Consider the following 25,763-nt stretch of genomic DNA (forward strand, 5'->3'; position numbering starts at 1 on the left):
CAGGGTGCAGTGTGTGGTGATATCCCTGGCCCCTTATAAGGGTTAACTAAACCTTGTAGGACAAACAGATGAATAGATGGTTGAGTCCATTATTTCACTGTTCCTTCTGACTTGTGTAAAAACATGGAATCAAGGCATCTTCTCATTTGCTATACATTGAGCACCTGCTCAGCTCAAAGTAGGACACTATGCCACAGCATCCTTTCTTATCTAATCAAGACTTGCCTGTGAGAACCTGGGGCCTCAGCAACTTTACCCACACAGCTTTCTCGAGAGATCTCCTCTGTATGTGTGCACACACATGGATGTAAACACACACACACAACCCTTCCTTCTAGGTCCTTTTAATCCTGCAGAAATGTAGGATTAAAAAAATAAATTCTTACTAAAAGTAACATATATAATGTTAAAGCTTACCAAAGTTTAAAATGAAAAACAGATACCACCTCAATAATTTTATCTTATCAGAAAAACTCCGTGATGCAGACAGAGATCAAAATTCCGGCTGTAAAATAAGAAGCCCATTATTTTCCCCACTATTTTTAAATGGTGTAGTTCGATGGAGTTTGATTTTCAGAGTGATCCAAGATCAGATAAACTAAGCACTTTACCTTTTGCCAGAAGCAACTGGACAATATCTGCATAACCCTTCCAGGCAGCGGCATGCAAAGCTGTGTCTCCCAGCTTGTTCTATGGTGACAACAAGAGAGAGCAGCATTTTTATAAAAGAGACTGAGGGTTGCAAATATACACAAATTGAGGTTTACTCTAGCCTAGGTAAATCTAAAATGAGAACAAAGTGACAAAACGATATAAAATTCCAAAGAGGGAAAAGAGACTTAAGAGATGAGCCATGAGTCACATGGGGAGAGGGAATGCGATGGCGGAGGAGCAACTGACTGGCAGAGCACACGTGGGAATGCAGATGCTCACAGTGGGAGATACCGGGGGAAGCAAGCAGATCTATCCCCGGAGAAACCAGCATGAATGAGAAACTGGAGACTCGGGAGCAGGAAGGAGGCATGGCAGTGAAACCAAGAGTACTGGGTGCAAGTATTTCTACGGAGTAATTAGAACCCCCAAGCCCCAGATCACCTTTCTCTCTCCTTGCTGACAGATGACCCAGCACAGATGGTAGAATTACCATATTTTGAAGTTAACCAGACAGTTTCCAAGCTTATGGAACTTGGAGACATAAGAGAAGGTGGTAATGAGGCCAGGAATTAAAAGCAGGGAGCTAGCTGAAGAACCGACACACTGCACAGTAAGACCCCACTGCCAGCTGCCTTTGCCTACCCCACAGACCCTCACCCCACTGCCCCGGTGTGTACACACACACACACACACACACACCCCACTGCCCTGGTGTGTACACACACACACACACATGACCCCACTGCCCTGGGTGTGTACACACACACACACACACCCACTGCCCTGGTGTGTACACACACACACACACCCCACTGCCCTGGTGTGTACACACACACACACATGACCCACTGCCCTGGTGTGTACACACACACACACACACACACACACACCCCACTGCCCCAGTTTGTACACACACACACACACACACACACCACTGCCCTGGTGTGTACACACACACACACACACACACACCCCACTGCCCCAGTTTGTACATACACACACACACACACACCCCACTGCCCTGGTGTGTACACACATACACACACCCACTGCCCCAGTTTGTACATACACACACACACACACACCCCACTGCCCTGGTGTGTACACACACACACACCCCACTGCCCTGGTGTGTACACACATACACACACCCACTGCCCCAGTTTGTACATACACACACACACACACACCCCCCACTGCCCTGGTGTGTACACACATACACACACCCACTGCCCCAGTTTGTACATACACACACATACATACCCCACTGCCCCAGTGTGTTCACACACACACACACACAGAGCCTCAGTGTGTACAGTCTAGCATCTACCCCCAGGAGGGAGGCTGGAGAATGCTGCTCTGATAGAGCTGAACAGCCCCAACAGAGAGGAGGAAGTAACTGTTTTAGCTGGCATCTGGGCGTAAGCCAGAAAAACAGTGAGGACCTCACCCTTCACCCTACAGAGAAACCCACCAGTCAGTAAGCCCCACAAGCACACAGAGCTTCTAGTCACACCCAAACATGAATGGACAAAGGCCCTGTGTATCTGAGGCGCTATGTATTTGTGTCCTGTACTTGAAGAAAGATCAAAACAAAACTAACAGATCTCAGAGGGAAAAGATACAGTATGGTGAATAGCAGGAAATGTTTTAAAATATGTATATAAATACTTAACTGGTAAGCAGCCTGCAGTAACCTCTAAAAATGGTTCCCTATTCACCTGAGCCGGAAAAACACGGGAAAACCCGGAAAAACCCGGAAATCATGCAAATCAAGAGGTTCCGATCTTCATGTTCACTTTCAGAACACTTGTGAAACTGCCCAGGCCACCAAGGGCATGCATATCCAAAAAGCCACCAAGCAGGGGAAGAATGTTGCTTTACAGAAGCAACCTGGGCCACTCTGTCGTCACCATGGTGGAGTTGGCAGGTGTGCTCAGGCCAAACAGTGGGGCAGTCGGTGGCTGAAAAAGACTGCTGAATTATTACTGTACATGCTCAAAAACACAGAGCAATTCAACCCAGATTCTATCAGCCAAATAATCAAGCCCAAGCTCCCCTTTCTCAGGAATCTATTGAACGTGTTCTTCAACTAATGGAAGACACAGGATTCAGAAAAGTGAGGACACAACACAGGAGGGCGGTGAAAGGTTTCCCAGGAAGACATCAAAGAGCCGTCGAGATCAAGCTGCTCCAATCAGAGAATGAAGATGGAGGCTTTCAGTATGATTCCAGGAAGAAAAACAAGAAAGCAACTATCAAATACATTTTAGAAAAGTATATTAAGAGAGTATAAAACAGTGTAGAGGTCTTTGTCAAAAGACAAAGGACTTCAAAAAATAAAGTCCTAAATAAAAGGCTATAAATACAGAAACAAAAGAAATGATATAAACAGCGACAATATTAAAACAGCCATAATACCATGAGCATTACATAGTAATATAACCAAAAATTATGATATGATATATTAGGAGAACCAAAGGAGGAAAGATTGGAAGTTGGGTGGTGGAAGATGACAGGCTGTTGACAAGCATGAATTGCTACCTACCAGATAGGATTCCAAAACACTTATGAAGATGGTGAATTATGAGACAGCTCCACAAACATATTTCTCAGTAATGTGAAGATAAGAGGAAAGCACTAAAAGCTTAAAGTGATACACGAGGAGGAACATGGTAGGCATTTTGAGCTTTATACAGTTTGCACTTCAATGCAAAAATAACTTTTAACTATGTGCTTGAAGTATTTAGATTAAAAGTTTTATGGAAGATAATAAATGGGAAAAGTTGAGTTCCAAGACCTCAAGACAGGATTTTACACACCTATAATCTGTACTTAGAGAGCAAGGCAGGCGGGTTAAATGATTTCTGCGTAAGCAAACTCACCTGTTGGTTCAGTTCAATGTTTGGTTGAGTAAACAGCATTTCTACTATATCTGAAATTCAAATAGAAATAATCTTTTTTAAAGAATGGGAATAAAAGCCTGATAAGACTCTGCATAATAATTTTAAAAGGATTCTTTTTAGAAGAATCTTTAAAAAACTCCTTATAACAAATTTTTCAACATTTATGTAAATAGAAGACTTAAGACTCAAAAAAACAGAATTATTTAGGGAAATTTTTTTTCAAATATTTTGGCTTTTGCATTTTCACATGATATCTATGATAGGAATATTTTTACATTTGCTGGGGTACTTAACACTCTTATCACTAATTTGTGCTTATATTTTCCTTTGGCCGTGCTATTTAACTTCTTGGATTCTTTGTTTCCCGTTACTGTTGGGATTATTTTCTGTGTGTTGTAGAGAGAGGGAGCAAGAGAGTGGGTTGTGGTAGATTCTCAGCCAGGCTGAAATACATCTAGAAATTCCATCTCTCATTATTATTGATTATAAGAGAGAAAGTTATCAACTGAATCACCAACTCAAGCAAATACTGTCTTTCTCTTAAATCTTAAACTTAGAACGTAAATCATAAAAGCTGTGGAGGATAAACTAAGCTAGAGGAGTCAACTGTGGCCCCTGCTTCCGTGAGGTTAGACAGTGGGCTTTGTTTTTATATTACTGTTGCTTTCCTGTTGCTCTTCCAAGCCTGAGAGAGGAAAGGAAGCTTCCACTCTTTTAAGTGAAAAGGTGCCCACAGTGAGGCTGACCAGTCACATTCCAGCTACAGTTTTACAGAACTTTCAGGAACTGGACTTTTAAAAGGCTGATGTTCTGAAGAATCTAAAAAGAATAACCGATTTTTCTCTCTCATTTCTGTAACTGTGGCTCCCCTCGATGAAGCACATTTTTAGTGGCAAAGACATTTACGGTAACAAACAAAATGTACTAATACCTTTGTGACCCCCGTGACAAGCCCAGTAGAGGGCAGTGCTTCCAGCTTTGTCCAAGCCGTTAACACCCACTCGGTTGTCCAAACACTCTCTCAACCAGCTCAAGTTGCCTGAAAATGTTTTAGAATTAGAAAAACACATGAAACATTTTTTCATTGTTTTGTTTTGCTTTTAAATCAATTTCATCCTGCATAAATTTGTATTTGCAAAGGATTAGTCAGCAAGTCTGAAATTAAAACCTGCCCTTGTAATGCATTCTCTATGGTACATCTTGACTTCCAGTTTATTAATGGAAAGCATTAACATCAATTTTTAATGGTAGGTTAATGGGAACAGTTGCTAAAATGGGTCTACCTAAGGTATTTTTACACTGTAGAAAAAACTGTTTTTCCTTTGTGAAATCCTAAAACTTTGAGGGGGGGAAAAAAATCAAACCTAAGAACAAGCAGACACTACTCATATTCATATTTAAAACACACTTTCAGTTCCTACAAGGACATAAAAACTAAATAACTACTCAAATTTGCTGTTCTTTATGCTGAAGTATAGCTATTAATTTAAAATCCTCTGGCTAAATGCCCTAAATATCTACTTTAAAAAAAAATTTTTTTTTTAATATCTAGAAAATTTTAAATGTCAATTTAGTGGTTCTATTTCTGCATAATCCTAAACCAATAATTTCCTTTCATATATTCAGATTTCAAGAAAACCTAAATTAAATGTGAGCTTACTGTAGCCTGACAAAAACTCCCCATTATCTAGGGCAGGGTTCTCAACAGTGGTCCAGCTGACATTTGGCCTGGAGGATTTTCTGTTACGGGAGCAGTATTTTGCACTGCAGGGTGCCGAGTGACACCCCCAGCCTGTACCCAAAAGATGCCAGCATCCCTCCAGATATTGCCAAATGTCCCGAAGTCTGGAGAGAGGAATTACTCTTCAGTGGAGAACCGCTGATCAACAGGATCAAGTCCCATGTACTCTATAACATCTTACAGAAAAAATCCAAACACTTTTTGGCCAGCCCAATACAAATCCCATCTCTGGTGCTCCCTTCCTCCCCAAGTCCACCCTCCCATACATACCAGCCCTACACCAACACTCTCCCAGAGCCTGGACCCCTGAGAAGTCCCAACCCTCTGCCCAGAGTGAGGCCAGTTACTCACTCTGGCCTCTGTAGCCTGTTTAACTGACCCACACTTCAACCAGTGTCCTTGTCACAATGTCTTGTAAAGATGTGCTACACACACCTCTCCCCGCCAGATTCGAAGCTCTGAAAGTCACAGACCATGCCTTTCACTTGCCACTAAGCACAGAGCAGGTAAGGGGCTCCAAAGTATTTGTTGACATGGTAAAAATTAAAATCCCACATTTCTGTAGAGTGAAAGAAGGCAGAATGGAGACTGCCTTTGTGGGAGGCAAGGATTTAACTGGGAAAGGAACTTTCTGGGATAATGCAAATGTTCCGGATCTTGACCTGGGTGTTGGTTACACGGGTGTATACATTCGTCAAAAGTCATCAAACTATATAATTATTATCTGTGTGTTTTACTGTACTATTTATCTCAATCGAAAAGAATCACACCTACCTCTTTTTGCAGCTTCATGCAATGGGTTGTCAATGGATTCTGCCTGCTCGGCCACTAGATTGAAAAGAAAAAGTGCAAGTCGATGCTGAGAAGGCCACCCAAAGGATCCCATGAAGCCAGCTTAGTACCCAAGCTTCAGAAATGCCAGGACCTTCCCTCATACAGCAACCCTGACTTACTGTGGATTTTAAACATGGCAGAAAATCAAAGTGATGTTTTGTGCTTCCAAAAGAAACCAAGTTAAGACAATAACACAACAATCAACTGGGAGTATAAACAGAAATAAGTGCAGCAATTAATTGGAAGTATAAATAAAAACAACGGACATGAACTCGTGCAAACTCCAGGAGATGGTGAGGGACAGGCAGGCCTGGTGGGCTGCAGTCCATGGGGTCGCAGAGTTGGACACCACTGGACAACTGAACAACAACAATAAATAAAAACACATAGATCCAAGGCCTGCATACTAGCTTGCTCAAATATTTCAACAAGAAATTCAGTCAGGAAACTGCAAAAGAAAGCATTCGAGGTTCATTTTTACATTCTTTAAAAACACCCTGCTTTGAAGATGGCTGAAAATAATTATTTCCCTTGTATGCATGCATAAGACGGGTGGGGTAAAGGAGAAATATTTCGCTTTCTGTATTCAGAAAGGGCAATCAGCACGCCTACCTGCCTCTAAGAAAGGTGTGTTCACTGCTGTCCCAGAATCAGCAGGAGTGACCACATGAAGACTGTTGCTCAAATGAGACTTCAGACGCACCCCTCCCACCACAGAGGGCTGTAACTGGACACTCCCTTGCCTACCAAGGATCTAGTAACTGAGGAACATACTGCACCCTCCGTGTCTCTGAGCAGCTGGGAAGGGAGTGCACAGAAGTTGTTTATTTGGGATTTCCAAGAGGAGTGTAGAAATGTTTAAAGCCTTTTAAAATCCAGAATGGTATGGCCCTTAGACCAGGTAAGTGAGGGCCCTGTGTGAAGGGCCTTAGCCTCACTCATTTCCCTTCCCTCTTCCATCTCCTCCCCTCCCCTCCTCTCCTTTGCAACCTTCCCCTCTCCCCCTCTCCCCTCCCCTCCCCTAGGAACTGTGAAGTGCTTCCTAGAAATTTTGTAAGTCACCTTACAGTGTTTGGAACTAGTGCCTGATGCAAGCACTATTGGTCTGAGGATGTTATCTAATTACAATGTCCAAAGGAACCTTAGAAGTGATTTGAATCAGACGTCTCATGATACAGATGGAGAAATGGTCCCAGGGGCACCAGTTAAGTCCCTTAAGTAAGGTCCCTCATTGTTAGAAGAAGAATTAAAAAGCGGGACCCTTGGTTTATCAATTTGTGTGCACTTGCTACTTGGCAGATTTCTAGGGAAGTCTGCTTTGTCCCCCTTGCAACTGAAGTGGCTTCATAGCAGGACCCACGTTTCACTGCGCTATTATTCATTTAATGAACATCACTGCCCCAGACATTAATTAACATAACAAGGCAAGGTTACTTACTAAAGAAAGGGCTAGTCTAAAAAACAAAAGAGAAAGCAAAGAAAAAGAAAAATGTTCTAACCTCGAGTAAAGTAAAGCCAAAAGCATTTCCCTGGAAACCTTAAGTCCTTTCAAGAATGTTACAATGGGCATTTTCTTAAGCCAGAGTCAAGTTCAAGCACCTCCAGGGTCCATGACCACTCTATTAAGGGAAGGCTCAGAGTAGAAAATGTCCCAGACTAGCAATGACTCCATCAATTTCTCAGCCACAGGAGAAAGAAGAAAGGCCTCAGGAACCAGATAATGGAGAATGCACAAAATACAGCCCAAGTAAGGCCACTGCAGCCGTCTTACCATAGTTGCTTGGGATCAGTCCAGTCCTGCCTTTGCAGGTACCCTTCCACCAATTGCTGTCACTCTGGTGAAAGAAGAGTTAAATTAAGTGGCACCAAATCCAGTTCACATTCAATTAAAACCATGTGGTTCGTGCTGGTGTCATTTTAGCCTTTTCAAAGGCTAGAGCAAGAGATGTTTTTGTCTTATTTTAGATAAAATGCATCCTTCCAATTCAAATGTGGAGTTATTGCTTTACCAAATGTCCATCAGCCCTGGTCACATTGATCAAGCTTCCTGTTTCCCTACTTATGGTTATCCATTCCCCTTATCACTAAATTACTAATATACACACATCTGCCTGCAACAAATCAAATACACTTCATCAATGAGTTCCAATGTTCCAACAAATCACACAGAGATAACATGAAAGAGAAGTGAAACAATTATGCTTAGTTTAGACTAGCCTTGGGCTTTTTTTTTTTGCCCAAAGTCTAATTTCTTAGTCTCAAGATATACATATATTTGATTTTCTAAAGATCTATTTATTTCACTTTTTTTTTTTTGGTGACTTTTTAATCATTTAAAAAAATGCAAATCTGTACCAAAGTAGAAGGAATCATATAAGGAACCTACACATACCCATTTCTTAACTGCATGAATTATTTACTCATAGCCAATACTGTTTCAAGTATTACCTCACTCACAACTTCCCTCCCCTTCAGATTACTCTGAAATAAATTCTAGACATCATATTCTTTATCTGTAAATATTTCAATATGAATCTCTGAAAGATAAGGACTTTCTCAAAGACATAATGATAATACCATTATCACAGCTTAGAGTTTTTTTTCTACAATTCCTTAATATCATCATATATGTACAATATTCAAAATTTCTGATATGTCTCATAATAAAGGCCACACAATATGACTGGATGATTTGCCTCTTAAGTCTCTTTTAGTCTATATTTTCCACCTTCATATTTTTTTTGTCACTCCTTCACAATATACTTGTTGAAGAAAATAGTTTGCTCTAAAGAGTTTCAAATAGTCTGGATTTTGCATGTTGTGTCCCTTGTTATAAAAAAATTGTGTTCCTTTGTTCCCCGTATTGTTTACAAATTGTTCATTAGTTCTAAAGGCTTAATTAGATTCAGATTCAACTTCAGCACGGAGAAGGCAATGGCAACCCACTCCAGTACTCTTGCCTGGAAAATCCCATGGACGGAGGAGCCTGGTAGGCTGCCGTCTATGGGGTCGCAGAGTCGGACACGACTGAGCGACTTCACTTTCACTTTTCACTTTCATGCATTGGAGAAGGAAATGACAACGGCATGAACACTGGAGTGGGTTGCTATTTCCTCCTCCAGGGGATCTTCCCGGGAATTGAACCTGTGTCTCCTGCCTTGCAGGTGGATTCTTTACTGCTGAACCACCAGGGAAGCCCTTAAATAACAAGAATATTACTTTAAAGACAAACTTCCTCATCAACTCTCACGTGACCCAGAGATAAAGTTCATAAAGAAAAGGCAGAAGAAATACTGATTCTTTTCCTTAACAGTTGCCAGAATAAAAAGTTGGTTCCCTAGCATTCTCTCAGGTTGACCAATGATGTTTAGTTTTGTTTTTAAGTACCATTAGGAGCTCATGAATTTAAACAGAGTAGATGTATTTCAATCCTTGGGATTGTTGCCCTAATTGCTCAAATTGTCCTGTCTTTGACTAGTGGCCGCCTCTTCTATTTAGCTCCAGTGTTTTTGCAGTGTGACCCTCCTAGTCTTTGGTGGCTTCCTTGCTTTCTAAGAGGAAGATGTCCTGGGCTTATCTTGTACCTCTGCTGCTCTCAACCTAGTACCAGACATTTTTCAAAATAACTTATTTCCTTTCAATGGGAAATATATTATTATTGGGATGGTCTTTTTTTTTTTTTTTTGGCCTACTCAAAGGACAGATTAAGAAATATTTTTGTTTATTTTACGTAAAAAAAACACACTTTCAATTCAAATGTAGAGCTACTTAACTTCATTGATCTTATATATATCTGTTTACTCTTTCGTGCAGGCTGAAATTCCCAGTTTTCTACATCATTGACCTACTGACTCATTTGCTCTAAACTGCAACACGCATGCAGCAATCTCAGAATAACAATACCAACCCTTCTCCAACAACATCATGATTAAAAACAGTTTATAATGTGGGGGTGGCAGTTCTCTCTGTTCCTTATATTATCTGACTAGAGATATTCAGTCAAAATGCTGAGTTTTAAAGTCACTTGGAATAGTTCCTTTCCATGTGTTGTACCTCTCTGGGATACAACTAAGTTCATTTGATTCATTCTGCTTTTCATTTCCAGGTACTGCTTTTTATCATTTAATTTTATAACTAGACAAAAGTTTTACATGATTCCAAAGTGTGCTCTCCAAAACAAGGTATAATTTTTTAAAAAGTCTCTGTTCCGTCTATATATTTCCTCTATTCTATTTCCCTTTCCTTTCAGAGAGGAAACTACTTTTTAAAAATGTATAACTCTTCCTTTGACTTTTTATTTTAAATTGAGGAAAATAAGTATACGTATATCTTCTCATCCTTTCTTAGATAAGAAAAGGCACACTATCCACAATTTTTTCACCTTGCTGTTTTTCACTTAAATTACCCCATAATATTATATAGAGATATTCCTCACTCCTTTTTATAGCTGAATAATACTTTCTTTGTATATAGAGCAAAGTTCATTCAACTATTTTCCTACTGATGGACATAGGGTTACTTCCAATCTTATGCTATTAACAAATTGTGTTAAGTGAATTGACTTGTGTGTATGTATTTCTATATAGCTATACATGTAAATAAAGTACTGAAAAATAGTCATATATCTTTAGTTCACGCATAGTATGAAAAAATATTAACTGGGCTTACCATGTCAGTAATGTAGATAATATCACCTTCTTCAAAATACAATTCATCTGGCTAAAGAAAAAAAAATTTTAAGTTTTACTCCATGCGATTTTTTTCATGAATTAGAACACAATCATGAAAATAATTACACAAATTCCAAATCCTAAAATATCCTTATAGACAGCATAGATTTTACATACTTAAATCTGCACATAAACCATATAACAAAACATTATTGACAAACTAACATAGGTATAAGAAGGTGAATCTTCCCATGAAAAGCTTCAAAGAATTAATATAACAAGAATTCCCAGCTCCACATACACCATCTTATTTTCCTCCACAATAAAAGAAAGTTGCTTTTATGCCAAAACAGGATTATTAATAAAAGTTCCTCATTGTAAAAATTTCAAAAGGCGATATATATATTTTTATAAAAGGATCAATGTCTAGAATCAAAACCATGAAAAACAGCTAGAAGTTTGGCTCTCTCCTAAATGATTAGGCTTCAAATCTAAACATTTCATATCAACATCACTATCTATTTATTTTGAGAAAACCATTACCTTATCTCTTCATGCTCAGAAAGAATGAACATCTCATATATGAGAACAATTAATACATAATTCAATTAAAAGCTAAAGAGCTGAAAGATATGAAGCAGTAACCTAGTCTGAACCATAAACAGTTCTAAGGGGTTAATTGATTACATGGACAAAATGTGCTTTTGGACCAACCAAACTCTTTGAATGAAGCCAGGCACTTTGATTAAACATCTTGTTTTTCCCATCAGTAGATACCATTTATCAGCATAACTTTATTAAATTAAATGACGCCTAGGGAGAGTTGGACTGTGAAGAAAGCTGAGCGCCGAAAACTTAATGCTTTTGAACTATGGTGTTGGAGAAGCCTCTTGAGAGTCCCTTGGACTGCAAGGAGATCCAACCAGTCCATCCTAAAGGAGATCAGCCCTGGGTGTTCACTGGAAGGACTAATGCTGAAGCTGAAACTCCAGTACTTTGGCCACCTCATGCAAAGAGCTGACTCATTGGAAAAGACCCTGATGCTGGGAGGGATTGGGGGCAGGAGGAGAAGAGGATGACAGAGGATGAGATGGCTGGATGGCATCACCGACTCAATGGGCATGGGTTTGGGTAGACTCCGGGAGCTGGTGATGGACAGGGAGGCCTGGCGTGCTGCGATTCATGGGGTCGCAAAGAGTCAGACATGACTAAGTGACTGAACTGAACTGAACTGAGGGAGCTCCCTGGTCGTCCAGTGGTTAGGACTCAGAGCTTTCATTGCCATGGCCCAGGTTCAATCCCTGGTCAGGGAACTAAGATCCTGCAAGCCACACAACCCCCCTCAAAAAAATTATACACACACACACAATATAATAACTATTGAGAGCAAGTTTCATATATTGAGAAATGTTTACATTACCATATTGAGTGAAAAATGTAGGGCACCACATTTCACACAGGATAAGATCAAAATTATGCATAAAATTCTATCATCAGCATGCACTACTTTCATAATTTTGGTGTGAAAAATATTTTTAAAAGGCTTTGATATTTCTGATTGTGGTTACTATTCCATACAAATAACAATTATGCTAGTGAAATGAATTTTATTTCACTCTTTCATTTTCCTTTTGTTTATCTCCTCTCTTAGCTGCAGACCTGGGCAGGAAATGTGACTCTGCACCAGTAGTTTATTTAGTTTCAGAGACAATCTTTATTATTATTTTCCCTGAATATAAATGAATAGTGTATCATGCTTTAAGCAACTACAATTCATAAATATTTAGATGCAATATGCATTCATATATAAAACATAGCAAACAATTAAGGTAACCAAAAAATGTCTGAATTCCTCTAGAAAGCACTTCCTGAAACATTTGTTGAATTTACACTTCGATCTGCAGAGACTAGACTTACACACAGTATATCTATACAAAATCGGTTGAAACTATGTAGATCAATGACAAACATTTTAAAATTACTGCAAATAGGCATTTAGAAGAAAAAGAGTAAAGCCTTCTAAGACTTTCCCTAATCTTTCTCTAAAATGCTCTGATGATTTATGATCAATATTACAACCAATGTGGGATGGAAATAATAAGTAATCAGAGAAACAAACTATTTACTTTAGGAGTTCCCTGCTGCAAACTGGCTTACTTGTCAGAGGCCAGAAAGGGAACTCACTTTCCACCACAGCATCCCATGCAGGACACAGTGGCCACCCCTACGACAATAAGGTTGCCCTTCGCTGGCGATCTAAATAGATTCTCTCTCCTTTAGATGATTCTTTTTTTTTTTTTTCCATTTATTTTTATTAATTGGAGGCTAATTACTTTACAATATTGTAGTGGTTTTTGTCATACATTGACATGAATCAGCCATGGATTTACATGTATTCCCCATCCCGATCCCCCCTCCCACCTCCCTCTCCACCCGATCCCTCTGGGTCTTCCCAGTGCACCAGGCCCGAGCACTCGTCTCATGCATCCAACCTGGGCTGGTGATCTGTTTCACCATAGATAACATACATGTTTCAATGCTGTTCTCTCGAAACATCCCACCCTCGCCTTCTCCCACAGAGTCCAAAAGTCTGTTCTGTACATCTGTGTCTCTTTTTCTGTTTTGCATATAGAGTTATCATTACCATCTTTCTAAATTCCAAGTATATTTGTTAGTATACTATAATGGTCTTTATCTTTCTGGGAGGAGAGAAAAAAGCAGAATATAAGGAAGTAAAGAAAACAGGGTATATGTGAAAACTGCATTTTTTTTGGAGTAACTCTGAGTTTCTACAAGTTTTGAAAGACTTCAATGTCTTGAATAGAAGTTAACCTTGCCCACTTATGTCTAATAATGAATCCTCCTCAATCAGTGCTTATGTTTAAGTGACAGAGTCATCTCTACTGACAGTTCTGACCTTCTAAAATTACAAAGGTCAAGTTTGCCTAAATTTCCACACTTAATAAGATCATTTACCCTTGAAACAAAAGACACATTTTAAGAAAGAACCAAATGACTTAAAAAGAAACAAAGAATACACAGTCACACAGACATACAGACACACACACACACACACACACACACACACACACGTCCCTGTAATTAGTCTTCATCATAAAAAGGAATAAAGCCTGGAAGAGTGGGAGGTAAGCATTTAATGGGTACAGGGTTTTCCTTGGGGGTAACGAAAATATTTTGGAACTAGACAGAGGTGACAGCTCCCCAACATTGCGCCTATAGGTCACTGAATTGTTTATTTTAGTGGTTAATTGTATGTGAATTTTACCTCAATATTTTAAATTATATGGTCTCAAATAATTATTGTCATTCATGGTTTGGTAAAATGCATGATTTGAAAAATGTCACCAAGTACAGTCATTTCAAAACTTCTCAGCACTATTTCAGATTGTAAATTAGTGAATGCCGTTCAGTAGCAGTGTCTGCCTCAGCCATGTATTAGATCAGACTTGTTTTCCAACTAAGGCAGCAACAACAGGCAGTTGATTTCAGTCAGGTAAAAAAAGTCTTGCTATTTTTCATCCAGATAAAAGAGAATGGATGGTTTATTTTCTTTTTAATCAATAGCTCCCAGACACACAAATGCTACTCTTTAGTAAGAGTAAAATATCTTCTTGCATAGAAACTAGGAGCAGTTTCTCCTAACTGAGCTGAGGAGGTGCTCCATCAAATTCTTCAGACTGCTGGCAGTATAGACAACAAGGCAATTTCATGGTTTTAAAAGTTAGATTTTTATCTCCAATATTCATATTTTCCATTAAGAAACCACTTGTGGGACACTTAATGTAAACTGTTCAATGAAGATCTACTTTTAAATTCCTGGCATCATATTCACGGAACATGATGGGAAAAGAGTGACATAACCAAGTAAGCACTTCTCTATTTCTAGTTTGTTCTTTGCTTTTTAACCATATTCTTTTTTTCCTCTCTCCTTGAAAAACCACAAGGTATTAGAACAAGTTACTCGTTGGCCACTGGGATGTTATGGGGATGAGTACAAACTAGGTAATGTATATCCTTGTTCCTCTTCCATATATTCTTGGTAACATATAATTCTCAGGGCATTAATTTTCTTGGTTTATGCAAATATATATTTTATGAAAATTTTTGGAAAGACTATGACATCCTCTTGAAATTTTTCACTTTTGTCAATCTGGAGCCAAGGGAATTAATAAAAGAAAAAAAAAATCAAATTCACTACAGATGCTTTCATTTAGCACTTTATAGTACTACCATGTGCCAGGCACAGATATGGACTCTTATAATCTCACCAGTAACACTGTGAAGTGGGTGCTATTCTTATCATCACATCAGAACTAAGAAGCTTGTCCAAGACCATACATCAGACACATAGCAGACACTGAACTTGAACCATGACAGGCAGATCCTGGAGTCCCTGTCCTTCATTGCCACCTCTGCTTTCCGTCATATCGGAGCATCTTGCATAGCCATTACTGGTTGCCATGGTGTCATGACCAGGATAAAAGGCAATGGCTGTGGAAATTATCTCTTGTTTCTCCCTACCCTACCCCAACATAATGCAATACAGCAAAGCCAACAGCAGTACCATATACTTGCAAAGCATACTTAATCTCATCTGATCCTTACAACAATCCATTAAGGCAGGGCTGGGTCATGGGTATAATCTCCATCTCATAACCAGGCTCCGAAAGGTTCAAGAACTTGCCACAAATCACACAGTGTGTGAGCGGTAGGACTGGACTCCTACTTTAGCTTTTGGAATCCCATTCTAGGGCTCCTTCCACTACAGACAGTGCTGTAAACCTAGAGAAGCCCAGCAAGCACTATATGATAGAGGTGGGTCCTACTGGTTTCCTTGCAGAAACCAACACAAATCCAGCACACAGGAAACTCTGCTCTCTCTGCATCAGTGCAACTTTACACTGGTCTATCCAGTCTTGCAGGACCTCTAAATGGCGGTTTATTAGACTGAGGGTTGGGCAAGAAATGAGAGCCAAACAAGGCTGGTAGTGCCAGGACTACCTTACCTTCGAGCAAGACAGAGAAGAAATAGATTGGCCAGAAGAACCAGGAGCGACAAGCTTCCAGTGTCCTTCTTGTTCAGTGGCTCATCAAGAAAGTTGGGCATTTCTGTGCCTACTCCTGAGAGTAGTACAATAGCAAAAAACTGGACCCAGGTCTTCCTGGGGTGCTGCACATGTGAGCAATGGTCTCACAGCTCAGCCCTTCCAACTTGCTTGGTGAGTTTAGGATGTACTGGGGGTATACTGATCCCACTAGAGAAGACGGCTACTTGGTCTCAGGGGAGAGAGACCAAACTGAGTTTGTCCAACAGAAATTCTCATTCAGAAAACGAATATAAGACTAACCTAGTTCTGGGATGATGTTCAAAACACTGAACAACAGGTAAAGCATGGGCACTTAACCAGTCAGGAAGACCCCCTAAGACCTAGGGGCTACCTGCTCAGCCAGATGCCTCCCCACTAACATCTGGATTGAGGGGAGATGGAGAGGAGCAGAGTGTGGGGCCAGCAGGGCATGGGGTAGTCATTAATGACCATCTAGTGCATACAGAATGAATTAGCAGCACTGCTCTATAGCCCAGGATCCTTGGGACCATGGATATTAAAAATAGCATGTTAAATAGGGAATATGTAAAGAACCTAATGAGTTAGGGACTTTCTTGGTGGTCCAGTGGCTAAGACTCCACACTTTCAACGTAGGGGGCACATGTTCAATCCCTGGTTGGGGAAGTTCAGTAAGGTGTGTGGTGTGGCCAAAAACAAAGACCCTAATGAATTAAAATGGGCTTCCCATGTGGCACTAGTGGTAAAGAACCCACTTGCCAATGCAAAAGATGAAAGTGATGCAAGTTCGAACCCTGGGTTGGGAGGATTCCCTGAAGGAGGGCACGGCAACCCATTCTAGTATTCTTGCCTGGAGAATCCCCATGGACAGAGGAACCTGGCAGGTTATGTCCATAAGGTCGCATAGAATTGGACATGACTTAGCATGCAATGAATTAAATGTCGATTTTCTCCTGTGCATTTGATAATAACTAAGGTTTTTAAAAAGCTGCAGAGGTTCCATCTTGGAGTAGAACTGGAGTTGAATTAAAGTAATCAATGTTCAACCAATCAAAAATATGTGTTAAGAGAGTTGGAGAGTTGGACCATAAAGAAGGCTGAGTGCCAAAGAATTGATGCTTTTTTCAAACTGTGGTGCTGAAGAAGACTCTTGAGAGGAAATCAAACCAGTCTATCCTAAAGAAAATCAACCCTGAATATTCATTAGAAGGACTGATGCTGAAGCTGAAGCTCCAATACTTTGGCTACCTGATGTGAAGAGCTGACTCATTGGAAAAGGCCCTGATGCTGGGAAAGATTGAGGGCAAGAGAAGAAGGGGGAGACAGAGAATGAGATGGTTGGATGGCATCACCAATTCAATGGATATGAGGTTGAGCAAACTCGAGGAATACTGAAGGACAGAGAAGCCTGGCGTGCTGCAGTCTATGGGGTCACAAAGAGTTGGACACGACTTAGTGACTAAACAACCAGAGTCTGTGAATATAGAAATCACTACTTCTTCTAATAGTAACAATGACTGCTTAATAGTAATAGCAGCTTTACACAATAATCTCACTTAATTCTCACTAAAATCTTATGAAATTATTATTATTACTTTCACTTTACAGAAGAGTACACAGAGGCACAGGAGTTAGGTAATTTCTGAATTTAACAAGTCACACAGCTGTTAAAAGAGGCAGACTGGGTCCTAAAGCTACTGGCAGCTTGAAACCCCTGTGTTCTCCACCCTAGACACTGTCCTGGTGAGCAGGATTTCAAGCCAAGCGTAGAATTCAGAGCAGCGAGAGACATCCCACTCCACTGGGGGATGATCAGAAAGTCTTTATGGAAGAGGAAGGGTGTAATCAGAGTTTATAGGGATGCAGAACCATAGGTCTATAAAGAGGTCAGAGGTGAGTTCTACTGTGCACCATATTTCGACTGGAATAATCCACCAAGAGGAAGGAGCAGAGGACAGGAGGGCTGGGAAGGGGGCTGAACCACATGAGACTCTGTCCATAGTCAACTGAAGGATTGAAGCAGGTCATGGCCATTTAAGACAAAAGGAAGTATCTAAATGAAATCACCTTCAGGGTCACACCCTGTGGCATGCAGGATTCCCTGACTAGGGATCAAACTTGTGTCCCCTGCAGTGAAAAGTACAGAGTCTTAACCACTGAACCGCCAGGGAAAATCCCTTTATGTCAGTATTGGGACCAATATACTTACAGTTCTGGGTTCAAACGTATAAAGAGCTCTAAACACTTTAACTTGCCCTGAAAGAAAGGAAACAAAAAACACATGATCAGTTTTTCATTTGTAAATTTTCGGTGAATAGTATTTATTATCCTTTATATTCTTCAGAATTCCCTAACTAAAAGCCTCTTGAGAAATTATTTTGGAATTAAATGTTTTTTCTACATAGAAGGTATTTTCTTAAATATTTGTTAAATGAAAGTATGAATAAACACACACCTCTGGGGGGTGATTTTGCTTCCCTCTCTCAAACAACAGGAGCTACCTAATTATTTCTACTTAGCTTCTGTCCTATGTAAAGCCTCTCCAACCCGAAGATCTAATTTTAAAAACTGAAAGGTAACAGTTAAACTTAAAGATGCTTAATGGGAAAATTAACAGTAATTACATATTCTTAAATCAATGGCTTATGATTTTATATTTTCCAAGAGAAAGGAAAATACCAGGAAAAAAAAAAACTACCTGTTGGACAAATCTATGATTCCATTAAGTCCCACAACAGAGTGCAATCCACAAATGAGTCATGTTCATGAGAATGATCCTCTGTTCTGCCAAACCATGAACCCACCTGCCAATGCAGGAGATGCAAGAGACACGTGTTTGGTCCCTGGATGGGAAAGATCCCCTGGAGGAGGGCATGGCAACCCACGCCGGTATTCCACGGGCAGAGGAGCCTGGCGGGCCACAGTCCAGGGGCCGCAAAGAGCTGGACACAACTGAGCAACTGAGTACGTGAGAAAACAGCACACATCCTCTGTTCTGCCAAGCCATCTCCCTTTTTATATGTCCCTTCGCTGCATTTCCATAATACCTGGTATCAGAAATAACTGATGTGCAAGCCTGTCTCATGTGAGGGCAGGAACCCTGACCTGTTCAATCTCCTGGCACCTACCTGGCATACAGTATGAACTTAATAAATTCTTGCTAAATAAATATATAAGGACAAATGCAAATAGTATAGGAAAAAGCCTACAAATATCAAAATCAAAGACCTACTTAAAATGTGACAACAGTTCAGTTTCAGTACTGGAAGAAGCTTTAGAGATAACTGCCTGGCCCAAGAGCACCATTAGAGACAGTGGCTCCCATGGTGGGACACAGAAACACTACTTCAGAAATTATGTACATTTTTAAAAGAGATAACTGGTAAGGACCACGGCGTGGCAAAGGGGACTCTGCTCAGTACTCTGCATAGGCCTATGTGGGAAAAGAATCTAAAAACAAGTGGATATACGTGTATTTACAACAGATTCACTTTCTGTACAGTTCAAAGCAACACAACATTTAAATCAACCGCCGCTGCTGTTTAGTCATTCAGTCACATCCAATTCTTTGCGACCTCATGGACTGTAACCTGCCAGGCTCCTCTGTCCATGGGATTTCCCCGGCAAGAACACTGGCGTGGGTTTCTGTTTCCTTCTCCAGGGGATATTCTCCACCCAGGGATCAAACCTTTGCCTCCTGCTATTTGATAGGCAGATTCTTTACTACTAAGCCACCTGGGAAGCCCATAAATCAACTATATCCTAATAAAAAAATTTTTACAATGGAATTTTGCACATTTTTATCTTATTTGTTTTCATTCATATTTTAACATGTTTTAAAATGTAACAGTATGATATAGAATACATATAGGGCTTCCCTGGTGGCTCAGGCAGTAAAGAATCTGCCTGCAATGCAGGAGACCCGGTTCAACCCCTGGGTCAGAAAGACCCCCTGGAGAAAGGAATGGCAACCCACTCCAGTATTCTTGCCTGGAGAATCTCATGGGCAGAGGAACCTGGCAGGCTACAGTCCATGGGGTCGCAAGAGTTGGACAGGACTTAGCAACTAAACCAAAAATACATTATTAGAATCAGTTAAAACCTTTCACTGATAGAATATTAAGCATTATGAGGGCAAGTGTTTTATGGATGATATATCGAAGTACCTAGCACAATGCCGAGCACATAGGAGGCACTTAATAATTATTTATTGAAGGGATGAAGAATGGATGAATAAAAGAAAGGAACATGCACTCAAAAAGAAGTCTGAAAACCAGCAGATTAGAATAGCACTGTCTAATACATCTTTACATAATGATGGGAAAGCTCTCCATCTGTGCTACTCACACCGAGCACATGAAATATGGCTAATGTGACTGCAAAACTCATTTTTACACATCATTTAATTTGAATTAAGTTAAACTGCCACAAGTGGCTGGTGGCTAGCATCCTGAACAACACAAGTTTAGAACATGAGAAAATGAGAAGTGACGTAATGTCCATCAAGAGGGGATGACATAAATCAACTCCGATTCATCCACATGATAGAGTCATTTAAAAAGAATGTTGCAGACAGACTCACAGACACTGATGTGGCAAAATGCCTGTAAAATATTCAGTGGGAAAAAACAAGTTATAGAACAGTATGCCAAGCACATTCCATTTATGTTGACAACACACACACATCTTGATTGGAAACACCGATTATGGGAATCTTCATATTCTACTTTACATACATGGTTTAAATTCATTACTACTAATAAAAGTAGCATGTACTACTTTTATTATCAACAAAAACAAAAAAAGGTACTTTCACTGGAGGCACAGAGGTACAGAAATCACTCTTTCTTCTAAACACCCTAATACAGAAGAGCTGCTCAAATCCCGTTACTTACTGTGGCTGCAAAAAAGCATTATTTTTGCAATCTGAATTCTAGTGCCACTTCCAGAAGCAAAAGTGAAAACTCTTTTTCATTTGGAGTTTGTTTTTCACCCCCTATCCTTAGGTCTAAGAAAGGAAACATTAAAAGGAAGGAGAAATATTTTCTGCTGACCTAACTGTCTAAGGAGAGGTTAACTATGTTGATTACATCAAACTTTCCAAAAAGAAGTTCACAAAGAAGTATACACTGGTGACCAAAATCAATAATGACAGAACTTTTTTGCTCCTTTGAGAGCAAGGCAGTGATGAGACAAGTGATGGCTGACTTTGGGAACAATATCCAATGTTAACTTAACGAGCTTAAATTTTAAAACCTGGAGAAAAATAAAATGGAGTGTGACTAAGCTTCTGATTCTTTGGATCCTTTTGTGACTATCTTACTATAAAATGCACACAACTAAAAAGAAAGTTGGAGATTTATTCATCTCTATTTATACTAAGCAGAGAGTATCAGGCAACTCTTCAGGCCATCACATGAGGGAGTGTTCTCTTCATGTAATGCTGCAGAAAACACTTTCACACACAAATCTTTTAATCAATTAATGTTGAGAATTAGCCCCGTGAGGATCCCTTTGAACCCATATATCAAAAGTCCAAGACCGAGAGTTTAAGTGGAGGAGTCACATGATCAGACGTGTTCTGTAGAAGCTGCAATGGAAAGATGACGGAGTCCAGATTGGACCGGCCCGGTTGTCCAGATCCAACGGGCGCTCCTTCAAGCGGAGCCTTGGAGGGCAAGGCCGGCACCATTACCTCCAACGAGTGGGGCTCTCCCAACTCCCCCGAGGGGAGCAACGTCTCTGGGGGCAGCCAGGCCTTGGACAAGCCCATCGACAATGATGCGGAGGGTGTGTGGAGCCCTGACATTGAGCAGAGCTTCCAGGAGGCCCTGGCCATCTACCCGCCCTGTGGTCGGCGCAAGATCATCCTGTCGGACCAAGGCAAGATGTACGGTCGGAATAAGCTGATCGCCCCACTACATCAAGCTCCGGACAGGAAAGACCCGCACCAGGAAGCAGGTATCCAGCCATATCCAGGTGCTGGCTCAGCAAAAAGCCCATGAGATCCAGGCCAAGCTAAAGTTTTGGCAAGGAGCTCTGCCGGGCCAAGCCGGAACATCCCACGATGTGAAACCTTTCTCCCAGCAAACCTACACTGTCCAGCCGTCACTGCCTCTGCCAGGGTTTGAATCTCCGGCAGGACCTGCCCCATCGCCCTCTGCGCCCCCCGCGCCCCCATGGCAGGGCCGCAGGGTGGCCAGCTCCAAGCTCTGGATGTTGGAGTTCTCTGCCTTCTTGGAGCGGCAGCAGAACCCCGATATGTACAACAAGCACCTATTTGTGCACATTGGCCAGTCGAGCCCCAGCTACAGCAACCCCTACCTGGAAGCCGTGGACATCCACCAGATCTACGACAAGTTCCCCGAGAAGAAGGGCAGCCTCAAGGAGCTCTTTGAACGCGGACCCTCTAACGCCTTTTTCCTCGTGAAGTTCTGGACCGAGTACGCATGCTACGAGAACGGCCACTACTCCTACCGCATCCACCGCTCCCCGCTCTGTGAGTACATGATCAACTTCATCCACAAGCTGAAGCACCTGCCTGAGAAGTACATGATGAACAGTGTGCTGGAGAACTTCACCATCCTGCAGGTGGTCACCAACAGAGACACCCAGGAGGCCCTGCTGTGCGTGGCGTACGTCTTCGAGGTGTCGGCCAGCGAGTACGGGGCTCAGCACCACATCTACCGGCTGGTGAAGGAGTAGAGACCAGGGACCGGGAGGGGGTGACATCACGTGTGCAGGGACGAGGGGAGGGGCCCCACGGGGCAGCCCCCCGCAGCACCGAGAGTTGAGGTGGTGATTCTTCTGCCCAGGAGCAAACTCTGCCTGAACCGGCAATTGCCCAAGCCCAATAAACCCCAGCTCTTGCGTCTTCAGGAAAAAAAAAAAAAAGTCCAAGACCTTAATTTATTCCATCCTCAGAGCTGAGTCAAGTTGAAACAAAAGAATACAAAGAACAGGCAGAGGTTATGAAAGAATACCATAAAGAGGAAGAGCAGGTGACTTTCAGGATTACAGTTTACCAACCATGGGTAGAGCCTTTCAAGAAAATACCAATTAATAAGACTTAACTCACTGATCATTCTCACATCATGAGTTAACTCAACTGTGTGCAATGTTCTAAAGGTGTACAGGTTTACACAGAGCAATGAAAGGAAAAAAAATCACAGTACTCTGTATTTCTATAGTATTGTCCTTGTGTGTGTGTGTTCAGTTGCTTAGCCACGTCCGATTCTTTGCAGTACCATGGACTGTAGTCTGTCAGGCTCCTCTGTCCATGGAACTTTTCAGGCAAGAATATTGGAGTGGGTTGCCATTTCCTCCTCCATGGTATCTTCCTGACCCAGGGATCAAAACCGCGTCTCCTGCATCTCCTGGATTGGCAGGTGGATTCTTTACCACTAGTGCCACCTGGGAAGCTCAGCATAGTCTTTGCAGACATTGAAGTAAAAAAATCTTAATAAATCATAGCACTGATCACTTCCAAACATATTTAACGAAGGCGGATTCACAATGCAAAAGAGTTGTGTTCTTGTATATTGCCGAGAGGCTAAATTAGATGCTTTCTTCAGGTGCCCTCCCTCTTGATCATTTTCTCACGTTAGTCTAGTTACACGCCACAAGGGAGAAAGTGGAGCCAAGAAGATGGCATGAATTGAATTCACCCTGAATTAAGACTGGAAACGGGCCCGATCTTTTGCCTGATGCTTTATGTGACTCTCATAAACATGAACTAGCGTGTGAATGGTACTAAGGATTTCAGTAGTAACATAAGCAAGATAAGCAAATTCCCATGACACTAACAGTGGCTGGCTCCTTACCTTGCCAGGCACTCCCTTCTCTTTTCTCTGAAACCCCACCCAGACCCGTAGTGAAGAGCTGAGTCTACTAGTCATAAGCCAAACACTGCTTTCCTCTAGAGTTAGGCTGACTGTCCCTGCTCCCCTCATCCACACTCTCCGACTTCACTAAACTAATCCTTGTCCAGAGTAATTGAGGCTGATGGTGTAGAAGGGGATCTGGGGCAGGGACCTGAACGGGCAACTGATAAGAGAATGCGCTGTTTCTGAGGTCTGCAACAACAATACATATTGTTGCACTAGAAGGACTTGGGGCTTACAAACCCAAACACAAAATTTCTAATCTACTTTATTCTCTGTTGATGAAAGAGCAGAGAAGCTGTAGTCTGAGCCAGTATGATAGCAATAAAAGGTGACAGCTCACTACAATGGATAAACATACCATAAACAGCAAGAGAATGACTATTCAAAATATCAGAACTAACAGATCAACTATTTCATTTATATTCAGCTGAAAAATGTTGGGAGGCATGAGACATTTTAGATGGACTTCATTTAAAATGGCTATGATAACTACCACACACTGACTATGATGTTAAATCTAAAAACACAACGCCAAGTGTTAAGGATATGGGACAACTGGAATTCTCAGACACTACTAGTGGGCGTGTAAACTGGTACAACCACTACAGAAAATTACTCTTTTTTATTTTTTACAAGTCTTAACATGTCTTTGAGATCCTAAAAGCATTCTGAGGAAGAAAACCATCCTAATATTGCAAACAAAAATGACCCCTCCCAGATGGTATTACCCCCAGGGTACACTGAGTCTCAACATTTTTAAACTGTAGATCATGACATATTAGTAGATGGCAAAACTAACTTACTAGTTTTTAAAAATACTAAATAAAACAGAAAAGACCAGAGAACACTGCACATAATGGAACCAATTATGATTTTGTGAAACTTCTGTTTCACTGGGACAGGACAAATGAGTAGAGACACGAGTGTTTATTTTACAAATTTACCAAATACATATTTTTACATAATGCCAAATGGTCAAGTATTAAAATCAACATTTACCAAAGGTAAACCTTGACTTTACAGAATGACCTGCTGGGAAACAAAGATAAATCTGAAATTTTATTGAAAAATTAATTATGATTACAGTTTTATTATTAAAAATTCTAGTAGACCCATTTTTAAAGCTTGATATAAAAGGGCAGGAACTATAATTCCTCAGCATTGCTAACTGTAGCCTGAATGAAGCTTCTGCTAAACTAAATAAACATTCTCTATAAAATGAGGTCTGTGTACAATCAAGATATTACGGTGCTAGTTCTGCTAGCATAGTTTTTGTCTGTGATGATTCGGCCACAAAGTTTGTAAGGTCCTTCCTCCCTAACAGAAACTTACTGGGGTCAAGACTTAACCTCCTCTGCATCTCCTGGGCTTAAAGATTTGCTTAATGCTGGTGATGCAATTTCACTGAAAATTCCATAAAGAGACAATGGTTTCCCCCAAATTATTAGGGATCATAGTCTCTCAACAATGTCAATTCACATCTATGATCTTAACTATTTATATAATAACATTTGGACACTTAAAATCCACAGCCTCACAATCATCATTAATTACCACAATATTTTATTCTCCAATAAAAATGTACATGTATACTTTCAATTGACTGAGAGAATTTTCAAATATTAAGTACAAAGAGGATATCAGAACTAAATTAAAGTTAGAGTATATACTTGTCTTTCAAAGTAAACATTAAGAAAACAATAAATCCAAATGACATGCCTTATTTGCATCACTAGCATGGCATGAGGAATACCTAAGCAATCTACAATCCTTGATAAAATACAAGGTGTGCCAAAAATGACACTGAAGTATGCATTTCACCATTTGGTCAGTCACCCAAAGCTGAATGGCAGGTTTTGGAAGAAATGTGAGGCGAAGGTAAATTTCTATGTACCCCTTGCTCATGTGTATCTGTGTGTGTCTATGCATGTGCATTTTTGTTTTTTTTTTTCCCATTTATTTTTATTAGTTGGAGGCTAATTACT

At 40.7% G+C, this 25,763-nt stretch overlaps 1 protein-coding gene and 1 pseudogene across 3 annotated transcripts in view; one reads left to right on the plus strand and one right to left on the minus strand.

The window, feature by feature from the left end:
* The window catches only part of OSTF1 (osteoclast stimulating factor 1), a 58,446-nt gene that overhangs the window by 11,025 nt on the left and 21,658 nt on the right, over positions 1 to 25,763 (minus strand). For 2 of the 3 annotated variants that reach the window (XM_070480336.1, XM_070480337.1), the window contains exons 2-8: positions 18,102 to 18,148; positions 10,804 to 10,854; positions 7,907 to 7,970; positions 6,076 to 6,129; positions 4,492 to 4,599; positions 3,540 to 3,589; positions 612 to 690 (exon numbers count right to left, since the gene is read on the minus strand). In XM_070480336.1, coding sequence (XP_070336437.1) covers positions 612 to 690; positions 3,540 to 3,589; positions 4,492 to 4,599; positions 6,076 to 6,129; positions 7,907 to 7,970; positions 10,804 to 10,854; positions 18,102 to 18,148 — 453 coding nt within the window. Of the gene's footprint in view, positions 1 to 611; positions 691 to 3,539; positions 3,590 to 4,491; positions 4,600 to 6,075; positions 6,130 to 7,906; positions 7,971 to 10,803; positions 10,855 to 18,101; positions 18,149 to 22,216; positions 22,299 to 25,763 lie in introns of those variants that run through there. The other variant, XM_070480338.1, reaches the window with a different exon arrangement.
* Positions 21,496 to 22,960, plus strand: LOC110147791 (transcriptional enhancer factor TEF-3 pseudogene; annotated as a pseudogene).

Source organism: Odocoileus virginianus, chromosome 18 (genome assembly GCF_023699985.2).
Source record: "Odocoileus virginianus isolate 20LAN1187 ecotype Illinois chromosome 18, Ovbor_1.2, whole genome shotgun sequence".
Taxonomy (NCBI): Eukaryota; Metazoa; Chordata; class Mammalia; order Artiodactyla; family Cervidae; genus Odocoileus; species Odocoileus virginianus.